We start from the raw sequence: 22,508 nt of genomic DNA on the forward strand, positions 1-22,508 counted from the left end.
GCTAACGTTTTGACAGGTCGGTTGGTTTTTCTAAACTAAAGCTGTAATATTTATTTCAAACATTTTCCACGTGATCAAGAACATTCAGTATTTACTAGATATTGTCCCCTGCTGTCTCCGGCTGACAGAGTAAACAACTTATGGAGATAGCTGTTCTATCTGCTGGGCTCTGTTTAAATAGAGCCCTGTCTAGGACAGTGAGGTTCATCTATGCACCACCACTTCCTGTTCAATCCCTCCAATAATGAACATGGAAGAAGTGTCCCAAATTGCACCTTATTTGCTATACAGTGCACTACCTTTGACCAGAGCCAAGTGCACTATATAGGGAATAGGGTACCATTTGGTACACAACGGAGAGTCACAGAGCTTCCTGTACAACTGTCATCTGGGTTCTGAATCAACAGCTTGTTATTTTGATAAGGATGTTTTTTTTCCGCTAGTTTACGCTGGACGAATGTTCTATGTTTTGTGAAATCCTGTTCCTTTGTGAGAGGAAGTATAATTTTTCCTCTATATAGACTCAATCCTGCTGTGTCCTAAACCTTGACCTGCATTCTTTGAGCAAGGCCCTGTTGTTAAAGTCCTCATGTTAGATTTCAGTAGGCTTTTGTCAGAATTAGTCTACTTAAAAAAAAAACCCAGACCATTTCAGATTAGTGGCCTTTTAATTGATGCTAGAATTTCTGTTTCAACCTAAGCATCTCATGCACATTTTTTACATTTTCTTCTTGGGTAGATCAACACGTTTCTTTTCCCCAACTGTTTCTTACCTCAGGTTTGTCTTCTTGTATAATGAATGGGGTGTGTCTGAATTGGCATCCGATTCACTATATCGTACACTGCTTTTGACCAGGGCCCACAGGGTTTTGGTTAAAAAGTAGTGCACTATATAGGGAATAGAGTTCTGGTGGAAAGTATTGCACTATATAGGGAATAGGGTGCCATTTTGGACTCACCCTTTAAATGTCTGTGAATCGAAGAGTCTGCAGTGTAGCCAGCAGAATCAATGTATTAAGTTTGTTGTCAGCATTGTGGCTGATGGTAATTACAAATAATGAATCTATACCAACGTCAAACAGCAGTGTGTATTATGTAAGATCTGTCCTTCTGTATTACCAGAACAGATCAATGAAGGAGACTCATTTCATCAGGCTCGTCGCTGCTAAGATACTAAAGCCCAATCATGAAAGATTCTGTGAAGCCAACTGTAATTTGTAACAGATTAACGATCAATTAATAATGCTTACTTTTCGTAATTGTTAGGCACTTGCATCTAAGCAATGTTAAAATGCGTCAACGTTTATTTTTGCTGGTGCAATAAATAACAGCTCGGGGTCTTGTTCCTAGACAACAGATTTTGTTCTAGTCCTTTATATCTCCTGCATGTTGAACATTACAAAGCAGCATAAAGAGCTTTTATATAGCATCATCTGGTACTATCCAGAGAGAGTCATTGAAGAAGCTAGTAGAGACAATAACACAAAGCCATAGTATATATATACACGTACTGTGTTTATAGCCTGGTTATAGCCTGGGATGATGACCAACAACTGGAAAATGAATCTATATAAAGATATATAGCTCCAGACTGAACATCTTTACTTTCTAAACTAGCACCAATCTGACTGTTATGGTCTATTTTACCTCATAACGTTTCAGACCAACAGTTAATCGCTTACTATGCAAATCAGAACATTTTTATTCATTACATTTTCTGGCAGTGTGTTGTCACTATGTTCTCTACTAGTATAGTTACGTGATTAATCTGTGGTAAATGAGGAACACACATCCAAGTTGAATGCATTCAGTTCTACTATTGACTAGGTCGTCGTCGTCCCCCCCCTTTCCCTTTCCGCTCTGTGGCTTAGAGGTGATGTTGGCCAATGTTAGCAGCATTGATGTCCACATTTTGTTTCTCATTAGGTTTAAATAAGTTCACCGTCTGATTTATCAACTGGTTTCTTCCTGTGTCAGTCAAATTCTGAGAATCCATCAACCGAGTAACAAATGAGGCATTCGGTCGGTTATTGACTATATATTTAGCTCCTGAGACTGACAGCTCAGGCTGTTTCTTAATCATGTTTTCCAAGAATGTATGATTCTACTTCTGATTTCGGGTACGTAGATAATTCATTTGTTGTTGTAATCAACAATCCACCTACCGGCAAAAGGTTTACCCTACATCTACCAAACCGATTTTATCAACCTAATGTACTTATTTACCCAATGAAATGATTAACTTCTATGTGCAATAAGTGATGTCTTCTTTCCATTTATACATTGTATTTTCTATCCAGGTAGCACCTGACAATTGCATGTAAGTATTTTGCAACCCAACGTCCAGATGAAACCAGGGTTTTGGTGAACCTCATCTGTAAGATTGGGTTGCAGTATTTTCCCTTTCCCACTAAGTCCTCCCCCCTGTTACATCCCTGTTTCCCACTAAGTTCTCTTACCTGTTACATCTCTGTTTCCCACTAAGTCCTCCCTCCCTGTTACATCCCCGTTTCAGGAGCACATCCTAGAGGTGATTCAGAACCAGGAGTTTCTCCTGCTTCCTACGTCTGAGATCGTCAAACTCTTGGCCAGTGACGACATAAACGTACCAGATGAGGAGACCATCTTCCAGGCTCTGATGATGTGGGTGCGGTTCGATGTTCAGCATCGCCAGCAGGACCTCGGGGTGCTCCTGGCCGAAATCCGCCTGCCTCTTCTACCTCCACAGGTAGTCAATAGGTTATCAATGACTTCATCACGAATGGCACCCTATTCCCTATATAGTGCATTACATTTGACCAGAGGACAATGGACCCTTACTGGTTACTGCTTATGGGTTGAAAGACGTACATTTAGGTGATACAATCCCACTGTTTTTGTATGTGTTGTGTATTGTCATACATCTTTTTATGTTGCACTTATGCCATTAAGGGATAATAACGATTTACTGAACTGAACAGAAAATAACTCTCCTTTAATTCCAGCTCCTAGCTGACCTGGAGAATAACAAGATGTTCTCAGATGACCTGGAATGCCAGAAGCTTCTAATGGAAGCCATGAAGTACCATCTGCTGCCGGAGCGTCGGCTAATGTTCCGGAGCCCCAGGACTAAACCCAGGAAGTCTACTGTAGGAGTACTCTACGCTGTGGGAGGCATGGATGCTACCAAGGGTTAGGCCTACTCTGCATTCCCGTCTCCTCTATATAGTGCACTAGACCCATAGGGCTCTGGTCAAAAGAAGTGCCCTATATAGGGTTTTGCGTCCCAAATGGCACCCTACTCCCTATATAGTGCACTACTTTTGACTAGAGCCCGATATAGTGAATAGGGTGCGTTTCATAGTCTTAAGGTGGAGACAAGAACAAAGACAGGTGAAGCAGATCAGGGTGTGACATCCACAGGTTTTGATCAATGAGCCCCATTACCAAGATGGACGCCCGCTAATGTGTGACGTCACCGTTGATCTCGCCCGACCACGGCGACAAATGTATTGTTCCAGACTTCAGGTCTATTAGGCTACTAATGTAATGCAGCTCAATCCACACGACTGAGGTTAACCCTTTCATTCCATGGACAAACATGAATTTATCTGATACTAAAATGGATGCTATACAGTCTAGATACACACTACCGTTCAAAAATTTCGGGTAATTTAGAAATGTCCTTGTTTTTGAAAGAAAAGCACCTTTTTTTGTCCATTAAAATAACATAAAATTGATCAGAAATACAGATTAGACATTGTTAATGTTGTAAATGACTATTGTAGCTGGAAACGGCAGATTTTTAATGGAATATCTACATAGGCGTACAGAGGCCCATTATCAGCAACCATCACTCCTGTGTTCCAATGGCACGTTGTGTTAGCTAATCCAAGTTTATCATTTTAAAAAGCGAATTGATAAATAGAAAACGCTTTTGCAATTATGTTAGCACAGCTGAAAACAGTTGTCGTGATTAAAGCAGCAATAAAACTGGCCTTCTTTAGACTAGTTGTGTATCTGGAGCATCAGCATTTGTGGGTGCGATTTACAGGCTCAAAATGGCAAGAAACAAAGCACTTTCTTCGAAACTCATCAGTCTATTCTTGTTCTGAGAAATTAAGGCTATTCCATGTGAGAAATTGCAAAGAAACTGAAGATCTCGTAGAACGCTGTGTACTACTCTCTTCACAGAACAGCGCAAACTGTCTCTAACCAGAATAGAAAGAGGAGTTGGAGGCCCCGGTGCACAACTGAGCAAGAGGACAAGTACATTAGAGTATCTAGTTTGAGAAACTGGCAACTTCATTAAATAGTACCCGTAAAACACCAGTCTCAACGTTAACAGTGAAGAGGTGACCCCGTGATGCTGGCTTTTAATGTGCTTTTCTTTAAAAAACAAGGACATTTCTAAATAACCCCAAACTTTGAACGGTAGTGTACATTCAATAGAACACATTACCAAGTGTGTTTGATAACACACAATATAGGAAAATGTAGATGTTTAATCAAACACTATGATAGATATAGAGGGTCTTAGGAATCAGAACAGAATAAGATGCAACGCTAAACCTCCAAAAACGATCACCTGAAGTCGTCAGCATCATCCTCCATTTGTATAGGAACTATAGATCTCCTTGTCTCTTCCTATAGGATCTATAGATCTCCTCGTCTCTTCCTATAGGATCTATAGATCTCCTTGTCTCTTCCTATAGGATCTATAGATCACCTTGTCTCTTCCTATAGGATCTATAGTCTCCTTGTCTCTTCCTATATGATCTATAGTCTCCTTGTTTCTTCCTCTATGATCTATAGATCTCCTTGTCTGTTCCTATAGGATCTACGACCATAGAGAAGTATGACCTGCGGACTAACACATGGATCCAGGTGGGGGTGATGAACGGCCGAAGGCTTCAGTTCGGGGTGGCAGTGATCGACAACAAGCTGTACGTGGTGGGGGGCCGAGACGGGCTGAAGACATCCAACATGGTGGAGTGTTACAACCCTTTAAACAAAGTCTGGTCCACCATGCCTCCCATGTCTACACACAGACACGGACTTGGTGGGTTTACAGTTTTTTTCCCAATTATTATTACATTTTATACCTATACTATTGCAAGCGCAAGCCCAGCAGATACAGTATGTGTTGTACTGTCTCTACTCGAGGCCCAGGCTTTTGTGGTACAGGACAGTAGAGATTCGTCTCTGCACCACAAGACAGTAAGATCAAACCATCCTTCAGCTGTTCTCTCTCTGTTTCTGTCTCTGTCTCTGTCTCTCTCTCGATTCGATTGACTTCATTGACATGGCAAGTTAAATTACTTACATTACTTACATATAACAAAAAATGGTGGGACCAACAGCAATAATAATAGTAGTAGTGGATAATAGATGAAAGCAATAGTAGTAGACCAGTGTCAACATGACTGAGAAGTAACATGACATGGTATGAAAGACAAAACAAAACTGGAAATATTATTGACATTACATTGCCCTTTTCAATGGCTGTCCCTCAGGTTGTGGCAGGAGGACACATATCTGTCTGTCCCTCAGGTTGTGGCAGGGGGACACATATCTGGCTGTCCCTAATTTTGGGAAATAAATATTATCTTAGGTCTGAGTATTTGTCACAGTGTAATAGGAATTGCCTTTTTGTCTCTACCTCTCCCCTGGAGCTGAGTGAGCACAGACTGTCGTCTCTGGGCAGCCAGGTTCGCCTGTGACGACCGGTCTCTATAGCCAGACAGTGCTCACTGAGTCTGTATCTAGTCAGTGTTTTCCTCAGTTTTCAATCAGTCACAGTGGTCAGATAATCTGCCACAATGTACTGTCTGTTTAGAGCCAAATAGCATTGAAGTTTACTTTTGTGGTGTCTTTTCAATAGGTGATATATTTTTATTTTTGCTTTGTGATGATTTGGTTGGACCAGATGTTCTGAGTGCTGTCCTGAGGCTCTATGGGGTTGGTTTGGGTTAGTGAACTGAGCATCAGAACCAGCTGGCTGAGGGGACTCTTCTCTTGTTTCATCTCTTGACATTGTAGAGCTGTGTGATGGAACGTTTTGGGATCACTTGTTTTTAGATGGTTGTAAAATTTGATGGCCCTTTTTTCTATTCGAATAAGGAGGGGGTATTGGCACAATTCTGCTCTACATGGGTTATTTGGAGTTTTTCTTTGCACTTGCAATACAGTTTTGCAAAACTCTGCACGCAGTATTTTGATTGGATGTTTGTCCCATTTGGTAAATTCACTGTTAGAGAGTGGACCCCAAACTTCACTAACATGAAAGCTACCTGTGTTGGTGATATTTAGTCCTAGGTACGTGTATTTTTTTAATGTGTTCTAATAGAACTGTGTCCAAAGAGAATTTATATTTGTCATCCTGATTTACGGACCTTTTTTGGAATATCATTCTATTCATTTTTTTTTTAGATTAACAGTCAGAGCCCAGGTCTGACAGAACCTGTGATTAATGGTCAGAGCCCAGGTCTGGCAGAACCTGTGGTTAACGGTCAGAGTCCAGGTCTGACAGAACCTGTGATTAATGGTCAGAGCCCAGGTCTGGCAGAACCTGTGGTTAACGGTCAGAGTCCAGGTCTGACAGAACCTGTGATTAATGGTCAGAGCTCATGGCTGACAGAACATGTGTAGATTATCTAGGTGCTACTGTAACCCCTCCTTAGTGGGAGACAGTAACACCAGGTCATCTGTGTACAGCAGACCCTCCTTAGTGGGAGACAGCAGCACCAGGTCATCTGTCTACAGCAGACCCTCCTTAGTGGGAGACAGCAGCACCAGGTCATCTGTCTACAGCAGACCCTCCTTAGTGGGAGACAGCAGCACCAGGTCATCTGTGTACAGCAGACCCTCCTTAGTGGGAGACAGCAGCACCAGGTCATCTGCGTACAGCAGACCCTCCTTAGTGGGAGACAGCAGCACCAGGTCATCTGTCTACAGCAGACCCTCCTTAGTGGGAGACAGCAGCACCAGGTCATCTGTCTACAGCAGACCCTCCTTAGTGGGAGACAGCAGCACCAGATCATCTGCATACAGCAGACACTTGATTTCAGTGTTGTGTAGGGTGATACCAGGTGCTGCCGATTCTCCTAATGTTTTTGCCAATTCATGAATGTAGATGTTAAATAGTGTTGGACTTATTGGGCAGCCCTGTTTCACTCTACGTCCCTGAGAGAAGAAGTCTGTTTGTTTGTTGCCAATTTTAACTGCACATTTGTTTTTAGTGTACATTGATTTAATAACATCATATGTTTTCCCTCCAATACCACTTTCTATAAGTTTATTTGTGCCAAATTGAATCAAAATTCTTTCTTGAAGTCTACAAAACACGAATAGATTTTGCCTTTGTTTTGGTTTACTTGTTTGTCCATTAGAGTGTGGAGGGTATAAATGTGGTCTGTTGTACGATCATTTACAAAAATCCAATCTGGCTTCTGCTTAGGACGTTGTGTTCATCAAGGAAATGATGTAGTCTGCTATTTATGAATTTTCCCCAAGTTGCTGTTAACGCAAATTCCTCTGTAATTATTTGGGTCAAATTTGTCTCCATTTTTATAGATTGGTTTGATCAAACCTTGGTTCCAAATATCGAGGGAAAATACCTGCAGTGAGGATAATGTTGAAGAGTTTACTATAGCCAATTTGAAATTGTGGTCTGTATATTTGATAATTTAATTTAAAATACCATGAGTACCACAGGTCTTTTAGGGTTGGAGCGTGCGTAGTTTTCCCAAAAATGATCCTTCTGTAATTGGGATATCCACAGGATTCTGATAGTCTTTGACTGATAATTCAAGGATTTGTAATTTTTCTTGTATATCTTTTTTGTTCTGGGCTCTTTGTTATGTTGCTGTAGAGGTTTATATTGCTGTAGAGGTTTGCAAAGTGATTTCTTCACATATCCCCATTTTGGATAGCCAATTCAAATTTTCCCAGAAGTGGTTTGATTCTCTGGATTCCTCATTTCCATCCAGCTGATTTCTAATGTGCTGTTCCTTTTTTGTTCATAGGGTGTGTTTGTATTGCTTCAGTGTTTCCCCATATTGAAGGCGTATATTTTTGTTGTCTGGTTGTCTGTGTTTTTGATTAGATATATTTCTCAATGACTTCCTTAGATTTCTACAATCATTATCAGACCATTTTACATGATCTATTGTTTTTGGTTTGCTCTTATGTTTCTTTCGATTAGCCATGGAGGCACATTTGTTAAATATAACGTTTATGTTCCAAATGGCCAAATTTACACCTTTGTTGCTGTAGGAGAATGTTAAGGCTTAAACGTTGTCCATTTGTTGTGTATTTTTTGGCTACTAATTGCTTTTTGGTAGATTTCTGTACTGTTTGCACTCCATCTATAGGCCGGGTTTAGTAGCATGTAATTTACTGGGCCGTGATGTTTCATGGTTGGGTTGCGCTCTTCTCAGATTCACTGTGATTTTACTGTGGTCTGAGAGAGAGGTGTTAGTGGGCTGACTGTGAAGGCTCTGAGAGACTCTGGTTTGAGGTCGGTGATGAAGTAGTCTACAGTACTACTGCCAAGAGATGAGCTGCAGGTGTACCTACCAAAAGAGTCTCTGTCTGTCTGTCTCTCTCTCTCTCTCTCTCTCTCTCTCTCTCTCTCTCTCTCTCTCTCTCTCTCTCTCTCTCTCTCTCTCTCTCTCTCTCTCTCTCTCTCTCTCTCTCTCTCTCTCTCTCTCTCTCTCTCTCTCTCTCTCTCTCTCTCTCTCTCTCTCTCTCTCTTTCACTCTCTCTCACTTACACTATTCCTATAAAACACCTTGGCAGACTACCGTACGCCTGCTCTGTTTTTCTCTTTTCTCATACGTTTCATATCAGGAATGGCTTGATTCACAGTTGAAATTGGTCTATGCCTGTGTACTGAGGATCTCTAGTCATGTATTCATCTCACTCGTCTGTGAGATGTGTGGTTGACTTTTATGAGCTATGGGTGAACATGTTTTCCCCAGAGGTTACCGGGCCTCCTTTGATCGGGGCTGTAGCAGATAGCTCTTATGCTTTGCTTGTGGTGAGCACAGTTTTACTGTGAAGATGTGAGGAGCTGCATGGCGCTGCTGGCTATGGCTATAGCCTGTTGTGTGTGTATTCAGAAAAAGAAGGAACGACAGTACTGTTTCATATGTCAAATCAACCACAGCTGGTTTAAAATGACTATGTTGGTTTAACTTCATTCGTACAGAATGTAGAATGTTTTATACCCGATGTTCCTGTAGAATAATGTTGTACCCTAAACGAGAACGTTACCAGCCAATATACACAGTGCATTCGGAAAGTATTTCAGACTCCTTGACTTTTTTCAACATTTTGTTACGCCACAGCCTTATTCTGAAATTGATTAAATAGTTTATTTTCACTAATCAATCTACACACAATAACCCAAAATGACAAAGCAAAAACATGTTTTTAGACATTTTTTCAAATGTATGGTATAGCAATACCAACTTAAATATCACATTTACATAAGTATTCAGACTCTTTACTCAGTACTTTGTTGAAGCACCTTTGGCAGGGATTACAGCCTTGAGTCTTCTTGGATATGACGCTACAAGCTTGGCAAACTTGTATTTGGAGAGCTTTTCCCATTCTTCTCTGCAGATCCTCTCAAGCTCTGTCAAGTTGGATGGGGAGCATTGCTGCACAGCTATTTTCAGGTCTTTCCAGAGATGTTAAATCAGGTTCAAGTCCGGGCTCTGGTTGAGCCACTCAAGGACATTCAGAGACTTGTCCCAAAGCCACTCCTGCGTTGTCTTGGCTGTGTGCTTAAGATCGTTGTCCTGTTTGAAGGTGAACCTCCGCCCCATTCGGAGGTCCTGAGCACTCTGGAGCAGGTTTTCATCAAGGATCTCTGTACTTTCCTCCGTTCATCTTTCCCCCGATCCTAACTAGTCTCCTCTCAAGCGCTGTCAGGTTGGATGGGGAGCATCGCTGAACAAGTATTTTCAGGTCTCTCCAGAGATGTTTGATTGGGTTCAAGTTTTTACCTCGATCCTGACTAGTTTCCCAGTCCCTGCTGCTGAAAAATATCCCCAAAGCATGATCAAATCAAATCAAATGTTATTGGTAACATACACATGTTTAGCAGGTGTTATTGCAGGTGTAGCGAAATGCTTGTGTTTCTAGCTCCAACAGTGCAGTAATATCTAACAAGTAACATCTAACAATTTCACAACAATACACATAGAAATCTAAAGAAATGGAATCAAGAATATATAAATATTTGGACGAGCAAAGTCAGAGCGGCATAGACTAAAATACAATAGAATAGAATACAGTATATACATATGACATGAGTAATGCAAGATATTTAAACATTATTAAAGTGGCCAGTGATGTCAAGTCTATGTATCTAGGGCAGCAGCCTCCAAGGTGCTAGTGATGGCTATTTAACAGTCTGATGGCCTTGAGATTTTTTTCAGTCTCTCGGTCAAAGCTTGGCTACACCTGTACTGACCTCGCCTTCTGAAGGATAACGAGGTGAACAGGCAGTGGCTCGGGTGATTGTTGTCCTTGATAATCTTTTTGGCCTTCCTGTGACATCGAGTGCTGTAGGTGTCCTGGAGGGCAAGTAGTTTGCCCCCGGTGATGCGTTGGGCAGACCGCACCACCCTCTGGAGAGCCCTGCAGTTGCGGGTGGTGCAGTTGCCGTACCAGGCGGTGATACAGCACGACAGGATGCTCTCAATTGTGCATCTGTAAAAGTTTGTGAGGGTTTTAGGTGCCAAGCCAAATTTCTTCAGTCTCCTGAGGTTGAAGAGGCGCTGTTGCACCTTCTTCACCACACTGTCTGTGTGGGTGGAACATTTCAGTTTGTCAGTGATGTGTATGCCAAGGAACTTGAAGCATTCCACCTTCTCCACCGCGGTCCCGTTCATTTGGATAGGTGGTGCTCCCTCTGCTGTTTCCTGAAGTCCACAATCAGCTCCTTTGTTCTGTTGACATTGAGTGAGAGGATATTTTCCTGGCACCACTCTTCCAGGGCCCTCACCTCCTCCCCTGTAAGCTGTCTCTTCATTGTTGGTAATCAGGCCTACTATTGCCACCACCGTCCTTCACCGTAGGGATGGTGCCAGGTTTCCTCCAGACGTGACGCTTGGCATTCAGGCCAAAGAGTTCAATCTTTGTTTCATCAGACCAGAGAATCTTGTTTCTCATGGTCTGAGAGTCCTTCATGTGCCTTTTGGCAAACTCCAAGCGGGCTGTCACGTGCTTTTTACTGAGGAGTGACTTCCGTCTGACCACTCTACCAATAAATGCATGATTGGTGGAGTGCTGCAGAGATGGTTGTCCTTCTGGAATGTTCTCCCATCTCCACAGAGGAACTCTGGAGCTCTGTCATAGTGACCATTGAGTTCTTGGTCAACTCACACTAGGCTACCTGGGGCGGCATGTTGCTTAGTAGTTAGAGTGTTGGACTTGTAACCGAAAGATTTCAAGACTGAATCCCTGAGCTGACAAGGTAAAAATCTATTGTTCTGCCCATGAACAAGGCAGTTAACTCACTGTTCCAAGGCTGTCATTGAAAATAAGAATTTGTTCTTAACTGACTTGCCTAGTTAAATAAAGGTCAAATAAACAGACCAAAGCACTTCTTCCCCGATTGCTCAGTTTGGCCGGGCAGCCAGCTCTAGGAAGAGTCTTGGTGGTTCCAAACATCTTTCATTTAAGAATGATGGAGGCCACTGTGTTCTTGGGGACCTTCAATGCTGCATAAATGCTTTGGTACCCTTCCCCAGATCTGTGACTCAACACAATCCTGTCTCTGAGCTCTTCAGAAAATTCCTTTGACCTCATGGCTTGGTTTTTGCTCTGATATGCACTGTCAACTGTGGGACCTTATATAGACAGGTGTGTGCCTTTCCACATCATGTAAGATTAATTGAATTTACCACAGGTGAACTCAAATCAAGTTGTAGAAAGATCTCAAGTATGATCAATGGAAACAGGACGAACCTTAGCTAAATTTCGATTCCCATAGCAAAGAGTCTGAAAACGTATGTAAATATGGTATTTCTGTTTGTTTTTTTTGTACATTTGCTAAAATTTCTAAAAACCTGTTTTCACTTTGTCATTATGGGGTATTGTGCGTAGATTGATTAAAAAAAATAAAGTATTTCATCCATTCTAAAATAAGGCTGTAACGTAACAAAATGTGTTTAAAAGTCAAGGGGTCTGAATACTTTCCGAATGCACTGGATAAATATCTATTGTGTTGTACAGTAACTTCCTATTCATTGTTGTTGGAAAATCACTTTCCTCTGTGACCCCAGCAATAGCAGGATTAACAGTGTTTTATATCCATCCTGTTTGAGAACAGACCTGGGTTCAAGTACTATTTCAAATCTTTTAAATACTAAGTTTGCCCTAGCCTGCCTGGTTCTGGACGTGCAGAGTTTGTAGTTTTGGGACTATTCTATTGGTTCCATTAAGCCAAGCAAGCTCAATCAAGCAGAAATTGCGTATTTTAAATTATTTCAAATAGTATTTGAACCCAGGTCTGTTTGGAGAATAGAATAGCCTACATTCAGTCAGTTCCACACAACGGTGACTCATCTAACAGCACTTTAGCTGTTCTAAAATGAGCATCGTGGTTGATGCCTCTGGTTGAGCCACACGCAGGCACACACACACACACACACACACACACACACACACACACACACACACACACACACACACACACACACACACACACACACACACACACACACACACACACACACACACACACACACAGCGTAGGCTCTGGTTGATGGTTCCCTCTTCTTTCTAACTCTCCAGGTATAACAGTGTTGGAGGGCCCCATGTATGCAGTAGGTGGCCATGATGGATGGAGTTACCTGAATACAGTGGAGAGGTGGGACCCCCAGGCTAGACAGTGGAACTATGTGGCCAGCATGTCCACCCCACGCAGCACTATGGGAGTCACCGCACTCAACGGAAAGTAAGTGGCTGTACTAAAACATTATGACAGCGTACAGTAACAGTTGTTACTAAAACACAAGCTTATAAGACATAAGGCACAAAATGAAAGGAGAATTTCTTACACACTAGAAGCTAATAACCAGCACAACAGGTCAAAATAGTTCTGCTTCTTGTTATGTAATACATTTTGGCTAATGCCTGACCTTCGTATCAAAACAAGAATGTTTTTCTTTGTGTGTAAGCCTGGGCCTAGACTACCACAGGTCTACGTTACAAAACGCCACACAACAACGGACTGTTTTGCAGTGTGTTTTCACTCTATAAAACCCTTTAAGATTGTCTTCCTGAATCTGGGTCAAAAAATAGACGACAAGGAAGGAAGATGTTTCTACAACCCTCCATTCCTCTCTGCTAAGGAAGTCTGAGATTCTCCCTCCCTTAAAAGAAGATTTCATATCTGAGCAACATCCAAAATCCGATTTGTACCTCTTTTATTGTCCTTACAGATTGTTTGCAGTTGGTGGTCGGGATGGGAGCTCGTGTCTGCGGTCGATGGAATGCTTTGATCCACACACCAACAAGTGGAGTATGTGTTCCCCCATGGCGAAGAGGAGAGGAGGGGTGGGTGTGGCCACGTACAACAGCTTCCTCTATGCTGTGGGTGGTCATGATGCCCCGGCGTCCAACCACTGCTCCAGACTCTCAGACTGTGTAGAGAGGTAAACAACCACTGTCCCAGACTATCAGACTGTGTAGAGAGGTAAACAACCACTGTCCCAGACTATCAGACTGTGTAGAGAGGTAAACAACCACTGTCCCAGACTATCAGACTGTGTAGAGAGGTAAACAACCAATCATAGCTCTGGTCTACAATATGGCTGCGTTTCGATTTTTGGGAGTTGCACATTTCCCGAAATGCATTTAACAATGGTGAAAACTCCCTCTAGCCCAGGCTTACACCAATCCAATGCTTTTGAATCCATGACAGAGATGTAAGTACACACTTTTGGGAGAAGTGCAGAGACTTGGGACGTAGCCTATCTCAGTACTGAACTGGGACGTAGCCTATCTCAGTACTGAACTGGGACGTAGCCTATCTCAGTACTGAACTGGGACGTAGCCTATCTCAGTACTGAACTGGGACGTAGCCTATCTCAGTACTGAACTGGGACGTAGCCTATCTCAGTACTGAACTGGGACGTAGCCTATCCCAGTACTGAACTGGGACGTAGCCTATCTCAGTACTGAACTGGGACGTAGCCTATCTCAGTACTGAACTGGGACGTAGCCTATCTCAGTACTGAACTGGGACGTAGCCTATCTCAGTACTGAACTAGGACGTAGCCTATCTCAGTACTGAACTGGGACGTAGCCTATCTCAGTACTGAACTGGGACGTAGCCTATCTCAGTACTGAACTGGGACGTAGCCTATCTCAGTACTGAACTGGAACGTAGCCTATCTCAGTACTGAACTGGGACGTAGCCTATCTCAGTACTGAACTGGGACGTAGCCTATCTCAGTACTGAACTGGGACGTAGCCTATCTCAGTACTGAACTGGGACGTAGCCTATCTCAGTACTGAACTGGGACGTAGCCTATCTCAGTACTGAACTGGGACGTAGCCTATCTCAGTACTGAACTGGGACGTAGCCTATCTCAGTACTGAACTGGGACGTAGCCTATCTCAGTACTGAACTGGAACGTAGCCTATCTCAGTACTGAACTGGGACGTAGCCTATCTCAGTACTGAACTAGAACGTAGCCTATCTCAGTACTGAACTAGGACGTAGCCTATCTCAGTACTGAACTGGGACGTAGCCTATCTCAGTACTGAACTGGAACGTAGCCTATCTCAGTACTGAACTGGAACGTAGCCTATCTCAGTACTGAACTGGGACGTAGCCTATCTCAGTACTGAACTAGAACGTAGCCTATCTCAGTACTGAACTGGGACGTAGCCTATCTCAGTACTGAACTGGAACGTAGCCTATCTCAGTACTGAACTGGAACGTAGCCTATCTCAGTACTGAACTAGAACGTAGCCTATCTCAGTACTGAACTAGGACGTAGCCTATCTCAGTACTGAACTGGGACGTAGCCTATCTCAGTACTGAACTAGAACGTAGCCTATCTCAGTACTGAACTGGGACGTAGCCTATCTCAGTACTGAACTAGAACGTAGCCTATCTCAGTACTGAACTGGGACGTAGCCTATCTCAGTACTGAACTGGGACGTAGCCTATCTCAGTACTGAACTAGAACGTAGCCTATCTCAGTACTGAACTGGGACGTAGCCTATCTCAGTACTGAACTGGGACGTAGCCTATCTCAGTACTGAACTGGGACGTAGCCTATCTCAGTACTGAACTGGGACGTAGCCTATCTCAGTACTGAACTGGGACGTAGCCTATCTCAGTACTGAACTGGGACGTAGCCTATCTCAGTACTGAACTGGGACGTAGCCTATCTCAGTACTGAACTGGAACGTAGCCTATCTCAGTACTGAACTGGGACGTAGCCTATCTCAGTACTGAACTGGGACGTAGCCTATCTCAGTACTGAACTGGGACGTAGCCTATCTCAGTACTGAACTGGGACGTAGCCTATCTCAGTACTGAACTGGGACGTAGCCTATCTCAGTACTGAACTGGGACGTAGCCTATCTCAGTACTGAACTGGGACGTAGCCTATCTCAGTACTGAACTGGAACGTAGCCTATCTCAGTACTGAACTGGGACGTAGCCTATCTCAGTACTGAACTGGGACGTAGCCTATCTCAGTACTGAACTGGGACGTAGCCTATCTCAGTACTGAACTGGGACGTAGCCTATCTCAGTACTGAACTGGGACGTAGCCTATCTCAGTACTGAACTGGGACGTAGCCTATCTCAGTACTGAACTGGGACGTAGCCTATCTCAGTACTGAACTGGGACGTAGCCTATCTCAGTACTGAACTGGGACGTAGCCTATCTCAGTACTGAACTAGAACGTAGCCTATCTCAGTACTGAACTGGGACGTAGCCTATCTCAGTACTGAACTGGGACGTAGCCTATCTCAGTACTGAACTGGGACGTAGCCTATCTCAGTACTGAACTGGGACGTAGCCTATCTCAGTACTGAACTAGAGTAAAAAAACTCAACATTGTGTCTTGTTATAGATTTTATAAGGGTGAAGTATAGCTATGCGTGTGGAAACAGAGAGTTGGGTGTGTGTCTTGTTATGTCCCTTGAGGTGAGGCATTGGCCGTGTTCGAGAGCATCAAAACCGTGATGCATCATGGGTAAATTGTGACTAACTGATTGATCTACTAATGAATAGTGAGGAGTTATTTATGATGCAAGGTGATTTGTAGATCAGTCAGTCTCAACGCCTTTAAAGTTGGCTGCAGTGTCAAACGCAGACATTGACATTGTTCCACATCGCAGGTGACTGCCGACTGACAGATCTACAACAAACCTTGCATCATAAATAACTACTCATTATTATTTGTAGATCAGTCAGTCAGTCACAATTTACCCAAGGCACATTACAGGTTTGATGCTCTTGAACACAGCCATTGTCTCTGTCTGTCTGCACGTACAGGTCAAACCCAAGACACGTCATTCTTTCCATTGGAGCTGGTTTTTAGTAGTGTGATTATCTGGCTTCTGCTTCCCTCTGCTGGCTGTTCTGTAAACATCAAACTGTAGCTGATACACACTGCATGTGACCCTATCAATGAACAGAATATCATCGTGTCAAAATAATGAAACAGAAAATGTCATTAAAAAAAGTCTATATAATAAAAAAACAACAAAATATATTGTTGAATTCATCCATGGACAAGCTTAATCTTTTCTCTGTATCTCTTAAATATCTCAGTGCTCACTACACTTCTTCAGGTATTTCCTTTTATCCTTGTATTTCCTCTATGTCACTGCAGGTATGATCCCAAAACAGACACATGGACTACGGTGTCCTCTCTGAGTGTCCCCAGAGATGCTGTAGGTATCTGTCTGCTAGGAGACAGGCTATATGCTGTCGGAGGATACGATGGAACATCCTACCTGAACAGTGTTGAGTCCTATGACGCACAGAACAATGAATGGACTGAGGTAACCTTAATCATTCTATAGAACGTTTCTCGACCCAGAATTTCTCAATTCCAATTGCCAGGCACACCCTTTTATTTCCATACTGTAATAGCTTTTTTAAAGACAGACTGAATTACCTTTTCATTACCCTTTACTGTATGTCTCCAACAGGAGGTCAAACTCAACATTGGAAGGGCTGGAGCCTGTGTTGTAGTTGTGAGAATACCTTGAGGACTACAACTCCCTACAACCCCCTGGAATGCCACACAGAACACATGATATGGTGTCACCACTGATGTCACTGAGAATGTTTTTCCTTCAGTTTTTCTATTGTAAAGACAAACCTCTACTGCATTCCTCACAAACCAATGTTTCCATCAACAGTTATTTTCATTGTCCACTTGAAAGGATTTTATCTTTGATTATAAGAACGTACTTTACCATATCTACGGATCAAGTAGTGGTTAGTTGTGGTTAAAAAAATAGGAAACTCTGCCACACTCTTGTTGTTATGGTTACTCTGTTAAAATGCTCTATCAGAAAATAATGTTCTCTATATGATACAAAGAAAGAAATTACATTTATTAATTGATACTTTGACATTTATACAGCAGCATTCTATATTTGTCTCATCACATAATATTTTTTGGATTTATATGTATATAAATGTATATGTATACCTCTCTTTTAGCCACCTGAAAATTAAATGTACTTTTTCTATGTTTACTACATCTCTGTTGCTAAACTGGATTTCTACTCTTGGACAAAACGTTTTGAAGAAGGATCACTGTGAATAATACTGAAGACAAAGAGTTTGCAAAGTGCAATATCGGGACACTGTACCAGAACAATTTGAGAAAGTTGCTCATGTTGCACATCTTGCTCTTCTTGGATATAGTTTTTTTTTTAGAAAGGAAAGAAATCTAACAAACATTTTTCAAAATGTTTTTCTTTCTTTCTTGGAAGCTATAGCTGAATTACACCAAAGTCATTACCCAGTCTTAGAAATGTTTTGTACATGTTTTAAAAAATATGTTTACAAAATTGTGAATATACAAATATATCATATTGATATTTCGCAAATTTTAGTAGGTTTGCTAAAATTGAAGTCATCTTTATAATTAATATCATGCCTAAACCACTGCATATACTGTCATCTCCAGTGTTTCTTTTTATATTTTGGCATGCTAGTTAATATTAATTTGTAATTAAACAATATTGATATTTTTTGGGGTGTTTCATTAGGATCCCCAGTAGCTGTTGCGAAAGCTGCAGCTACTCTTCCTGGGCTCCACACAAAACATGAAACATGACATTATACAGAACATTAATAGACAAGAACAGCTCAAGGACAGCACTAGATCCATTTTAAAATGGCACATGTAGCCTGCATATCAATACATACACACAAACTATCTTAGTTAAATAGGGGAGAGGCATTACATTTAAATTTTAGTCATTTAGCAGACGTTCTTATCCAGAGCAACTTAGAGTAGTGAATGCATACATTTCATGCATTTTTTTTTCTTCCTGTACTGGTCCCCCGTGGGAATTGAACCCACAATCCTGGTGTTGTAAACACCATGCTCTACCAACTGAGCCACACGGTACCTATTGTGGTGTTGTGGTGTGATGTGTTGCTTTATCTGTTTAAAAAAAAAAAAAGTTTGCGGTTCATTTGAGCAACGGAGTTCCACACAATACTGGCTCTATATAATACTGTACGCTTTCTTGAATTTGTTCTGGATTTGGGGACTGTGAAAAGACCCCTGGTGGCATGGCTGGTGTGGTAAGTTTGTGTGTCAGTGCTGTGTGTAAGTTGACTATGCAAACAATTTGTAATTTTCAACACATGAATGTTTCTTATAAAGAGAAGAAGTGATGCAGTCAGTCTCTCCTCAACTCTAAGCCAAGAGAGACTGGCAATGAAGAGCAAGATGTGCCGCTCTGTTCTGGTCCAGCTGCAGCTCAACTAGGTCTCTCCTTGCAGCACACGACTGGACAATAATGAAAATAAGACAAAACAAGAGCCTGCAGGACTTGCTTTTTGGAGTGGGATGACATAAAAGCAGAGCAACTCATTATTATGGACAGACCCCTCACCATATTTACAACCATTTAATCTATATGTTTTGACCATGACAGTTTACAATCTAAGGTAACACCATGTCATTTAGTCTCATCAACTTGTTCAACAGCCACACCATTCATTACCAGATTCAGCTGAGATCTAGAACTTAAGGAATAAATTGTACCAAATGCAATGCTCTTAGTTTTAGAGATGTTCAGGACCAGTTTATTACTGGCTACTCATTCCAAAACAAACTGCAACTTTTTTGTTAAGGGGTTCAGTGACTTCATTAGCTGTAGTTGCTGATGTGTATATGGTTGAATCATCAGAATACATGGACACACATGCTTTGTTTAATGCCAGTGGCAGGTCGTTGGTAAAAATAGAAAAGAGTAGAGGGCCTAGAGAGCTGCCCTGCGGTACAACACACTTTACATGTTTGACATTAGAGAAGCTTCCATTAAATAAAAACCCTCGGAGTTCTATTAGATAGATAGCTCTGAATCCTGACTGGCACAGCTGTCTAAAGGCACTGCATCTCAGTGCAAGAGGTGTCATTACAGTCCCTGGTTTGAATCCAGCCAGGCTGAATCACATCCAGCTGTGATCGCGAGTCCCATAGGGCGGCGCACAATTGATCCAGCGTCGTCTGGGTTTTGCCGGTGTAGGCCGTCATTGTAAATAAGAATTAGTTCTTAACTGACTTGCCTAGTTAAATATAAATAAATAATATCCACAATATGACAGAGGTTGAAAAGCCATAATGCATACATTTTCTGAATAACAGGTTATGGTCAATAATATAAAAGGCTGCACTGAAATCTAACAGTACAGCTTCCACAATCTTCTTTTTATCAATTTCCTTCAACCAATCATCAGTCATTTGTGTCAGTGCAGTACATGTTGAGAGCTCGTCTCTAAAAGCATGCTGAAAGTCTGTTGTTCATTTGTTTACAGAGAAATAGCATTGTATTTCATCAAACACCATTTTTTTCCCAACAGTTTGATAAGAGCTGGTAGTCAGCTGATTGGTCTGCTGTTAGAACCAGTAAAGGCCACTTTACCACTCTTGGTTAGAGGAAGTACTTTGGCTTCCCTCCAGGCCTGAGGACAAATACTTTCCTCTAGGCTCAGAATAAAGATATGACAGATAGGAGTGGCTATAGAGTCAGCTAGCTTTCCATCTAAGTTTTCAATGCACAGAGTTTGTCATTATTGATCAATAACAAAAAAAAATCCACCTCTCCCACACTAACTTTACAAAATTCAATGCTTTTCTTTCATTATTTTTTTATGCATGAGTACGGTGGCTCACTGTTGGTTTTTGGCATTTCCTGCCTAAGTTTGCCCACTTTGCCAATGAATTAATCATTAAAATAACTGGCAACAGGGCCTCCCGAGTGGTTCAGCGGTCTAAGGCACTGCATCGCAGACCCGGGTTTGTTCCCATGCTGTGTCACAACCTGCCGTGACAGGGAGTCCTATAGAGGGCGGCTGGCTTCTTGGTTAAGTGGGCGGGTTTTAAGAAGCATGGTTTGGCGGGTAATGTTTGGGAGGACCCATGACTCGCCCTTCGCCTCTCCCAAGCCCATTGGGGAGTTGCAGCGATGACACAAGATCGCAATTGGATATCACAAAAAAGGGGGTAAAATACAAAAACATTTAAAAAAAAATAATTGGCAACATCAAATGGTTTTGTGATGAATAAGCCATCTGATCTGATGAAAGATGGAGTTGTATTTGTCCTTCTACCCATACAATTATTTCAAGTACTACAAAGTTTTTTCCATCATTCTTTATATTATTGGTCTTGGCTTTCATAATACAGTTTCTTCTTCTTTTTGTATAGTTTAGTCACATAATTTCTCGATTTGCAGTAAGTCAGCCAGTCAGATGTGCAGCTAGACGTATTAGACACTCCCTTTGCCCCATCTCCTTCAATCATACAGTTTTTAATTTCCTCATCAATCCATGGAGCTTTAACAGTTCTAACAGTCAGTTTCCAAACAGGGCATGTTAATCAATAATTGGAGGAAGCACTTTCATAAATTCATCAAGTGCAGCATCTGGATGCTCCTTATTAATCACATCAGACCAACAAATACTTTGACATCATCTACATAAGAGTCACAGCAAAATCTTTTGTATGATCTCTTATATACTATTTTAGGCCCAGCTGTTGGAACTTTGGCTTTCCTGGATAAAGCCACTATATTGTGATCGCTGCATCCAATGAGTATGGAAACCGCTTCAGAACAAAGGTCTACAGTATTAGTAAAAATGTGATCAATACATGTGGACGATCTTGTTCCTGTAGGGTTTGTAAACCCCCTGGTAGGTTGATTAAAACTTGAACCAGATTACAGGCACTGGTTACAGTGAGGAGCTTCCTATTGAGCCTGACACCTTGATGATTATCATCAATATTCAGGTCCCCAAAAAAAGTAGACCTCTCTGTAACATCACGTACACTATCAAGCATTTAACACATATGATTTAGATACTGACTGACTGTTAGCACTTGGTGGCGTATAGCAACACCCCTAAAGAAAAGTCTTTAGATATGCCAAGTGAACCACAACACTTAAATAACAGCCAACATAAAATCTTCTCTAAGCGTTACAGGGATATGTCTCTGAATATATACAGCAACACGTCCTGAATTGTCACGACTTCTGCCGAAGTTGGTCCCTCTCCTTGTTCGGGCGGTGTTCGGCGGTCGACGTCACCGGCCTTCTAGCCATCGCCGATCCACTTTTCTTTTTCCATTTGTTTTATCTTTGTCTTACACACCTGGTTTCAATTCCCCCAATTACTTGTTCATTATTTAACCCTCTGTTTGTTTGTGAGTAATTGTTTGTCTTGTATACGGTCTGTTATTGTGGGATCGGTATATTGTGTTGTATTTTGTGAATACTTGAGTAAATACGGTGATTACTCATATCTGCTGTCCTGCGCCTGACTCTCTACACCAGCTACACACAGGCCCATTACACCAATAAGCATTCCCGTCTCTTCTATAGATGTTATATCCTTGTATTTCTACTGCTGTATCATCAAATTAACTATCGAAGTGAATCTCAGAAATGGCTAATATATTGAATATTAGCAGGTTATTGATTTTCATTTACCTTATTTCTAAGGCTACATATATGAATATGTGCTATTTTCAGCCCTTTCCTGGGTCAACTATCAAACTTTTTTATCCCCCTTTATAACTGGTGCTTACATGCGTCCTTTTGACCTGCTGTTGTCCACATTCTGATGGTTCCCACATTTTTAGACAGGTGTAAATGTTTTAAAAGACGCATCTTCCTGAGCACAAGTGTAAACGGATCGAGACAGTCAAACCATTTAAATCATAATTATACCATCCTCTAAAATCATTGACAGATAGCACCATTCACTTATTTATTTATTTTA

General features: G+C 41.7%; 1 protein-coding gene across 2 annotated transcripts in view; it reads left to right on the forward strand.

Moving 5' to 3' along the window:
- LOC106604165 (kelch-like protein 4) overlaps window positions 1-17,745 on the forward strand; it is a 48,539-nt gene extending 30,794 nt beyond the window's left edge. For both annotated transcript variants that reach the window (XM_045717832.1, XM_014198583.2), the window contains exons 5-11: window positions 2,516-2,728; window positions 2,985-3,171; window positions 4,817-5,041; window positions 12,793-12,955; window positions 13,443-13,655; window positions 16,864-17,035; window positions 17,186-17,745. In XM_045717832.1, the coding sequence (XP_045573788.1) occupies window positions 2,516-2,728; window positions 2,985-3,171; window positions 4,817-5,041; window positions 12,793-12,955; window positions 13,443-13,655; window positions 16,864-17,035; window positions 17,186-17,245 (1,233 nt within the window). In that variant the 3' untranslated portion in view covers window positions 17,246-17,745. The remainder of the gene's footprint in view (window positions 1-2,515; window positions 2,729-2,984; window positions 3,172-4,816; window positions 5,042-12,792; window positions 12,956-13,442; window positions 13,656-16,863; window positions 17,036-17,185) is intronic.
- Window positions 17,746-22,508: the final 4,763 nt, after the last annotated feature.

The sequence above is a fragment of the Salmo salar genome, chromosome ssa05 (assembly GCF_905237065.1).
Source record: "Salmo salar chromosome ssa05, Ssal_v3.1, whole genome shotgun sequence".
Lineage (NCBI taxonomy): Eukaryota > Metazoa > Chordata > Actinopteri > Salmoniformes > Salmonidae > Salmo > Salmo salar.